Source organism: Panulirus ornatus, chromosome 46 (genome assembly GCF_036320965.1).
Source record: "Panulirus ornatus isolate Po-2019 chromosome 46, ASM3632096v1, whole genome shotgun sequence".
NCBI classification, from domain to species: domain Eukaryota; kingdom Metazoa; phylum Arthropoda; class Malacostraca; order Decapoda; family Palinuridae; genus Panulirus; species Panulirus ornatus.
This window is the reverse complement of record NC_092269.1, coordinates 20,704,142-20,713,515: the sequence shown is the minus strand read 5'-3', so window position 1 is coordinate 20,713,515 and position 9,374 is coordinate 20,704,142. Positions and strand designations below refer to the sequence as shown.

Below are 9,374 nucleotides of genomic sequence, written 5' to 3'. Positions count from 1 at the left end.
TAGGGATATGCGGAGGAGGGTGGATATGTTGGAAATGAGATGTTTGATGACAATATTTTGTGTGAGTTGGTTTGATCGAGTAATTATTGGAAGGGTAAGAGAGATGTGTGATAATAAAAAGAGTTTGGTTGAGAGAGCAGAGGAGGGTGTATTGAAATTGGTTTGGTCACATGGAGAGAATGAGTGTGGAAAGATTGACAAAGAGGATATATGTATCAGACGTGGAGGGAACGATGACAAGTGGGAGACCAATTTGTAGGTGGAAGAATGGAGTGAAAGAGATTTTGAGCGATCGAGGCCTGAACATGCAGGAGGGTGAAAGGTGTGCAAGGAATAGAGCAACTTGGAACGATGTGGTATACTGGGGTCGACGTGCTGTCAATGGATTGAACCAGGGCATGTAAAGCGTCGGGGGTAAACTATAGAAAGTTTTGTGGAGCGTAGATGTGGAAAGGAAGGTGTGGTTTCGGTGCATTGTACATGACAGCTAGAGAATGAGTGTGAACGAATGTGGACTTTGTTGTCTCTTTCGTGCTAATACGCGCGTGCGCGAGGGGAGGGAAGTGTAATATCACATGTAACGCGGTGGTGACAGAAATAGATGAAGGCAGCAAGTATGAATATGTACCTGTGTATACATCTATATGTTTGTGTATGTATATGTATGTATACGTTGAAATGTATAGGTATGTATTTATTCGCGTGTCTGCTTTTATGAATATACATGTGAATGTCGGTGTGTTGGGCCATTCTTCAGTCTGTTTTTTTGCGCTACCTCGCTAACGTGGAACACAGCTACTAAGTATAATAAAAAAGAATATGTATATTTCCTCTGAGTCTAAGGGGAATAAAAAAGATGATAAGCTTTCAAGTAAACTTTCGTCTATTAATCACATCATAAGGGCAAGTAAAAGAAATTCATATAACAATTAGTTACGATACATCAAAGACACGTAGGTACGACGCCATTTAATAAACAATCACCAAGTTAAAATATGTCAGGCGTGTTGAATTTTGGCACCCACACTCCGTTTGGGCAGGGAGTCTTTAACAGATGGAGTCCTAGCTACAGTTTCACTTCCTCGTGGATTAACTGGATTACAACAGATCATGCGCTCAGTTGTGCTCTTTTCCACTATATATTAGACTGCTGTCACGATTTTTTTTTCTTCCCATCATATATTTTAAAAGATGTCTTAAGCAGAGGTCGATGGTACGTGGAAGGTTTTTGACGATATGCAAGGAAGGAGAATCTCTAGAAACAGTACGACCAGGCTTACAACGTGGCCGACCCCTAGAGCCACAAACATCCCCTGCAAGACATACATTATGTGAGGAACACGAATTATTGCATAATATTTTATTACCATCCAGGTCACATCATATGTAGGAAAATGTAGCGCAATCATGAAAATAATTAGATATACACATTATTTTAAAAAGCAATTTCATCGTTTTTTACCAATAGACTTCTTAAAGCCAGTTGGGAGGTAATGGTGATTTTCTTGGGTGAATGAAGGCAAGTCGTAGAGTTCCCAACGAAAGAATTCAACCAAAATTCCCTAAGACCAGTCTCCATTAACGTCATAATTCTATAAAGGAAATGGAGAACTAAGATGTATTAACACATTCAGATATATATGGAGATATGGGAGAACAAATACTTCCTAAGTATTCCCCGCGTGTCGTAGAATGCGACTGAATGGGGAGGGAGCGGGTGGTTGGAAATCCTCTCCTCAAGTTTTTCATTTTCCAAAATAAGGAGCAGATATATATATATATATATATATATATATATATATATATATATATATATATATATATATATATATATATATATATATATATATATATATATATATATATGTTATTCATTTATTTATTCTATTTATTTTACTTTGTCGCTGTCTCCCGCGTTAGCGAGGTAGCGCAAGGAAACAGACAAAGGAAAGGCCCAACCCACCCACATACACATGTATATACATACACGTCCACACACGGAAATATGCATAGCTATACATCTCATGTGCACATATATACAAACACACAGACATATACATATATACACATGTACATTATTCACACTTTCTGCGTTTATTTATTCCTATCGCCACCTCGCCACACATGGAATAACAGTCCCCTCCCCCTCATGTGCGCGAGGAAAAGACAACTAGGAAAAGACACTAGGAAAAGACAACAAAGGCACCATTAGTTCACACTTACTCTCTGGCTGTCATGTAATAGTGCACCGAAACCACAGCTCCCTTTCCACATCCAAGCCCCACCGGACCTTTCCATGGTTTACCCCAGAGGCTTCACATGCCCTAGTTCAACCCATTGACACCACGTCGACCCCTGTATACCAAATCGTTCCAATTCACTCGATTCCTTGCACGCCTTTCACCCTCCTGCATGTTCAGCCCCGATCACTCAAAATCCTCTTCACTCCATCTTTCCACTTCCAATTTGGACTCCCACTTCTCATCATTCCCTCAACCTCTGACACATATTTCCTCTTGGTCAATTTTTCTTCACTCATTCTCTCCATGTGACCTAAACATTTCAAAACAACCTCTTCTGCTCTCTCAACCACACTCTTTTTGTTTCCACACATCTCTCTTACCCTTACATTACTTACACGATCAAACCACATCACATCACATATTATCCTGAAACATCTCATTTTCAACACATCCACCCTCCTGCGCACAAGCCTATCCATACCCAACACCTCGCAGCCCATACAACATTGTTGGAACCACGATTCCTTCAAACATATCCATTTTTGCTTTTGGAGATAATGTTCTCGACTTCCAAACACCCTTCAAGGCTCCCAGAATTTTCGACTCCTCCGCCACACTATGATTCCCTTCCGCTTCCATGGTTCCATCCGCTGCCAGATCCACTCCCAGATATATAAAACACGTTTCTTCCTCCAATTTTTCTCCATTCAGACTTACCTCCCAATTGAATTGACCCTAAAACCTACTGTACCTAATAACCTTGCTCTTATTCACATTTACTCTTAACTTTCTTCTTTCACACACTTTACCAAACTCAGTCACCAAATTCTGCAGTTTCTCACATGAATCAGCCACCAGCGCTGCCAGATCCACTCCCAGATATCTAAAACACTTTACTTCCTCCAGTTTTTCTTCATTCAAACTTACCTCCCAATTGACTTGACCCTCAACCCTACTGTACCTAACAACCTTGCTCTTATTCACATTTACTCTTAAATTTCTTCTTTCAAACACTTTACCAAACTCAGTCACCAGCTTCTGCAGTTTCTCACATGAATCAGCCAACAGCGCTGTATCATCAGCGAACAACAACTGACTCACTTCCCAAGCTCTCTCATCCACAACAGACTTCATACTTGCCCCTCTTTCCAAAACTCTTACATTCTCCTCCCTAACAACCCCATCCATAAACAAATTAAACAACCATGGAGACATCACACACCCCTGCTGCAAACCTACATTCACTGAGAACCAACCACTTTCCTCACTTCCAAAACACCCTCTTCTGCTCTCTCAACCACACTCTTTTTATTTCCACACATCTCTCTTACCCTTACGTTATTTACTCGATCAAACCACCTCACATTACATATTGTCCTCAAACATCTCATTTCCAGCAAATCCATCCTCCTGCACACAACTCTATCCATAGCCCACGCCTCGCAACCATACAACATTGTTGGAACCACTATTCCTTCAAACATACCCATTTTTGCTTTCCGAGATAATGTTCTCGACTTCCAAACATTCTTCAAGGCTCCCAGGATTTTCGCCCCCTCCCCCACCGTATGATCCACTTCCGCTTCGATGGTTTCACCCGCTGCCAAATCCACTCCCAGATATCTAAAACACTTTACTTCCTCCAGTTTTTCTCCATTAAAACTTACCTCCCAATTGACTTGACCCTCAACCCTACTATACCTAATTACCTTGATCTTATTCACATTTACTCTTAACTTTCTTCTTTCACACACTTTACCAAACTCAGTCACCAGCTTCTGCAGTTTCTCACATGAATCAGCCACCAGCGCTGTATCATCAGTGAACAACAACTGACTTACTTCCCAAGCTCTCTCATCCCCAACAGACTTCATACTTGCCCCTTTTTCCAAAACTCTTGCATTCACCTACCTAACAATCCCATCCATAAACAAATTAAACAACCATGGAGATATCACACACCCCTGCCGCAAACCTACATTCACTGATAACCAATCACTTTCCTCTCTTCCTACATGTACACATGCCTTACATCCTCGATAAAAACTTTTCACTGCTTCTAACAACTTGCCTCTTACACCATATATTCTTAATACCCTCCACAGAGCATCTCTATCAACTATATCATATGCCTTCTCTAGATCCATAAATGCTACATACAAATCCATTTGCTTTTCTAAGTATTTCTATCATACATTCTTCAAAGCAAACACCTGATCCACACATCCTCTACCACTTATGAAACCACACTGCTCTTCCCCAATCTGATGCTCTGTACATGCTTTCACCCTCTCAATCAATACCCTCCCATATAATTTACCAGGAATACTCAACAAACTTATACCTCTGTAATTTGAGCACTCACTCTTATCCCCTTTGCCTTTGTACAATGGCACTATGCACGCATTCCGCAAATCCTCAGGCACCTTACCATGAGTCATACATACATTAAATAACCTTACCAACCAGTCAATAACCATTCACCCCTTTTTTTAATAAATTCCACTGTCATACCAACCAAACCTGCTGCCTTGCTGGCTTTCATCTTCCGCAAAGCTTTCACTACCTCTTCTCTGTTTACCAAATCATTTTCCCTAACCCTCTCACTTTGCACACCACCTCGACCAAAACACCCTATATCTGCCACTCTATCATCAAACACATTCAACAAACCTTCAAAATACTCACTCCATCTCCTTCTCATATCACCACTACTTGTTATCACCTCCCCATTTGCGCCCTTCACTGAAGTTCCCATTTGCTCCCTTGTCTTACGCACTTTATTTACCTCCTTCCAGAACATCTTTTTATTCTCCCTAAAATTTAATGATACTCTCTCACCCCAACTCTCGTTTGCCCTCTCTCTCACCTCTTGCACCTTTCTCTTGACCTCCTGTCTCTTTCTTTTATACATCTCCCACTCAATTGCATTTTTTCCCTGCAAAAAACGTCCAAATGATTCTCTCTTCTCTTTCATTAATAATCTTACTTCTTCATCCCACCACTCACCACCCTTTCTAATCAACCCACCTCCCCCTCTCCTCATGCCACAAGCATCTTTTGCGCAATCCAACACTGATTCCCTAAATACATCCAGTTCCTCCCCCACTTCCCTTAGTTCCATTGTACTCACCTTTTTCCATTCTGTACTCAGTCTCTCCTGGTAGTTCCTCACATAAGTCTCCTTCCCAAGCTCACTTACTCTCACCACCCTCTTCACCCCAACATTCACTCTTCTTTTCTGAAAACCCATACAAATCTTCAAATTAGCCTCCACAAGATAATGATCAGACATCCCTCCAGTTACACCTCTCAGCACATTAACATACAAAAGTCTCTCTTTCGCGCGCCTGTCAATCAACACGTAATCCAAGAACGCTCTCTGGCCATCTCTCCTACTTACATAAGTATACTTATGTATATCTCGCTTTTTAAACCAGGTATTCCCAATCATCAGTCCTTTTCAGCACATAAATCTACAAGCTCTTCACCATTTCCATTTACAACACTGAACACCCCATGTATACCAATTATTCCCTCAACTGCTACATTTTTCACCTTTGCATTCAAATCACCCATCACTATATATATTTCTATTTTTTTTGCTTTCTCGCTGTCTCCTGCGTTTGCGAGGAAGCGCAAGGAAACAGACGAAAGAAATGGCCCAACTCACCCCCATACACATGTATATACATACGTCCACACACGCAAATATACATACCTACACAGCTTTCCATGGTTTACCCCAGACGCTTCACATGACCTGATTCAATCCACTGACAGCACGTCAACCCCGGTATACCACATCGCTCCAATTCACTCTATTCCTTGCCCTCCTTTCACCCTCCTGCATGTTCAGGCCCCGATCACACAAAATCTTTTTCACTCCATCTTTCCACCTCCAATTTGGTCTCACACTTCTCCTCGTTCCCTCCACCTCCGACACATATATCCTCTTGGTCAATCTTTCCTCACTCATTCTCTCCATGTGCTCAAACCATTTCAAAACACCCTCTTTTGCTCTCTCAACCACGCTCTTTTTATTTCCACACATCTCTCTTACCCTTACGCTACTTACTCGATCAAACCACCTCACACAACACATTGTCCTCAAACATCTCATTTCCAGCACATCCATCCTCCTGCGCACAACTCTATCCATAGCCCACGCCTCGCAACAATACAACATTGTTGGAACCACTATTCCTTCAAACATACCCATTTTTGCTTTCCGAGATAATGTTCTCGACTTCCAAACATTCTTCAAGGCTCCCAGGATTTTCGCCCCCTCCCCACCCTATGATCCACTTCCGCTTCCATGGTTCCATCCGCTGCCAGATCCACTCCCAGATATCTTAAACTCTTTACTTTCTCCAGTTTTTCTCCATTCAAACTTACCTCCCAATTGACTTGACCCTCAACCCTACTGTACCTAATTACCTTGCTCTTATTCACATTTACTCTTAACTTTCTTCTTTCACACACTTTACCAAACTCAGTCACCAGCTTCTGCAGTTTCTCACATGAATCAGCCACCAGCGCTGTATCATCAGCGAACAACAACTGACTCACTTCCCAAGCTCTCTCATCCACAACAGACTTCATACTTGCCCCTCTTTCCAAAAGTCTTGCATTCACCTCCCTAACAACCCCATCCATAAACAAATTAAACAACCATGGAGACATCACACACCCCTGCCGCAAACCTACATTCACTGAAAACCAATCACTTTCCTCTCTTCCTACACGTACACATGCCTTACATCCTCGATAAAAACTTTTCACTGCTTCTAACAACTTGCCTCCCACACCATATATTCTTAATACCTTCCACAGAGCATCTCTATCAACTCTATCATATGCCTTCTCCAGATCCATAAGTGCTACATACAAATCCATTTGCTTTTCTAAGTATTTCTCTCATGCATTCTTGAAAGCAAACACATGATCCAAACATCCTCTACCACTTCTGAAACCACACTGCTATTCCCCAATCTGATGCTCTGTATGTGCCTTCACCCTCTCAATCAATACCCTCCCATATAATTTACCAGGAATACTCAACAAACTTATACCTCTGTAATTTGAGCACTCACTCTTATCACCTTTACCTTTGTACAATGGCACTATGCACGCATTCCGCCAATCCTCAGGCACCTCACCATGAGTCATACTTACATTAAATAACCTTACCAACCAGTCAATAATAAAGTCACATCCTTTTTTAATAAATTCCACTGCAATACCATCCAAACCTGGTGCCTTGCCGGCTTTCATCTTCCGCAAAGCTTTCACTACCTCTTCTCTGTTTATCAAATCATTTTCCCTAACCCTCTCACTTTGCACACCACCTCGACCAAAACACCCTATATCTGCCACTCTATCATCAAACACATTCAACAAACCTTCAAAATACTCACTCCATCTCCTCCTCACATCACCACTACTTGTTATCACCTCCCCATTTGCGCCCTTCACTGAAGTTCCCATTTGCTCCCTTGTCTTACGCACTTTATTTACCTCCTTCCAGAACATCTTTTTATTCTCCCTAAAATTTAATGATACTCTCTCACCCCAACTCTCATTTGCCCTCTTTTTCACCTCTTGCACCTTTCTCTTGACCTCCTGTCTCTTTCTTTTATACATCTCCCACTGAATTTCATTTTTTCCCTGCAAAAATCGTCCAAATGCCTCTCTCTTCTCTTTCACTAATAATCTTACTTCTTCATCCCACGACTCACCACCCTTTCTAATCAACCCACCTCCCACTCTTCTCATGCCACAAGCATCTTTTGCGCAATCCATCACTGATTCCCTAAATATGTCCCTTTCCTCCCCCACTCCCCTTACTTCCATTGTTTTCATCTTTTTCCATTCTGTACTCAGTCTCTCCTGGTACTTCCTCACACAAGTCTCCTTCCCAAGCTCACTTACTCTCACCACCCTCTTCACCCCAACTTCACTCTTCTTTTCTGAAAACCCATACTAATCATCACCTTAGCCTCCACACGATAATGATGAGACATCCCTCAAGTTGCACCTCTCAGCACATTAACATCCAAAAGTCTCTCTATTCCCCCAACTGCCACATTACTCACCTTTGCATTCAAATCACCCATCACTATAACCCGGTCTCGTGCATCAAAACCACTAACACACTCATTCAGCTGCTCCCAAAACACTTGCCTCTCATGATCTTTCTTCCCATGCCCAGGTGCATATGCACCAATAATCACCCATCTCTCTCCATCAACTTTCAGTTTTACCCATATTAATCGGGAGTTTACTTTCTTACATTCTATCACATACTCCCACAACTCCTGTTTCAGGAGTACTGCTACTCCTTCCCTTGCTCTTGTCCTCTCACTAACCCCTGACTTTACTCCTAAGACATTCCCAAATATATATATATATCTGTGTGTATATATATTTATTCGTTAAGATATATAGGTATGTATATGTGAGTGTGTGGACGTGTATGTATATACATATGTATGTGGGTGGGCTGTCCGTTCTTTCGTCTGTTTTCTTGCGCTATACCGCTGAGGTAGGAGACAGCGACAAAGTATAATTCATATATAAATAAACACTCAGCCACATGCAAAAATTCATGGCATTAACTATAGCTTACATCAAAATCAGAAATATATCTGAAACAAAAACAACTCATGACTGACGTGAGTGTACCTCATATTGATGGCGGGAGCAAGTGGGCTGTCCTTTTTAACGATCATAGATAAGCGAGCAGAGAGGTACCCGTCTCTAGACGTGTAGAAATCACATTGACCTGCAAGAATACTTGACAGTCTATCATGTATATCAACTGGCTCTTATATTTTTCCTTCTTGTAAATCTCCTGATGACGTCTTAGCAATGTCTCTTAGTCGCATATCAATTGACTATTAAGGCGTCAAAGCTTCGTCTCTTCGATGAATTTCAAAGCACATACACGTGCATGTACATACACGTCCACACACGCAAATATACATACCTATACATCTCAACGTAAAGAGTTAGACTATTTATTGACCACAGAATCACATAAGTCACAAATTTCTAAAAAAAATACTGAAACCAAAAGTAAACTATCATCATCATAACATAAAACGCTAATTATGGTCCAAATGAAAA

At 41.3% G+C, this 9,374-nt stretch overlaps 1 protein-coding gene across 1 annotated transcript in view; it reads right to left on the bottom strand.

Annotated features, from left to right (window-relative positions):
• Positions 1-866: 866 nt before the first annotated feature.
• Positions 867-9,374, bottom strand: part of LOC139763329 (probable glutamate receptor) — a 166,561-nt gene continuing 158,053 nt past the window's right edge. The window contains exons 7-9 of the mRNA XM_071689350.1: positions 8,931-9,030; positions 1,463-1,592; positions 867-1,313 (exon numbers count right to left, since the gene is read on the bottom strand). Coding sequence (XP_071545451.1) covers positions 1,197-1,313; positions 1,463-1,592; positions 8,931-9,030 — 347 coding nt within the window. The 3' untranslated portion in view covers positions 867-1,196. The remainder of the gene's footprint in view (positions 1,314-1,462; positions 1,593-8,930; positions 9,031-9,374) is intronic.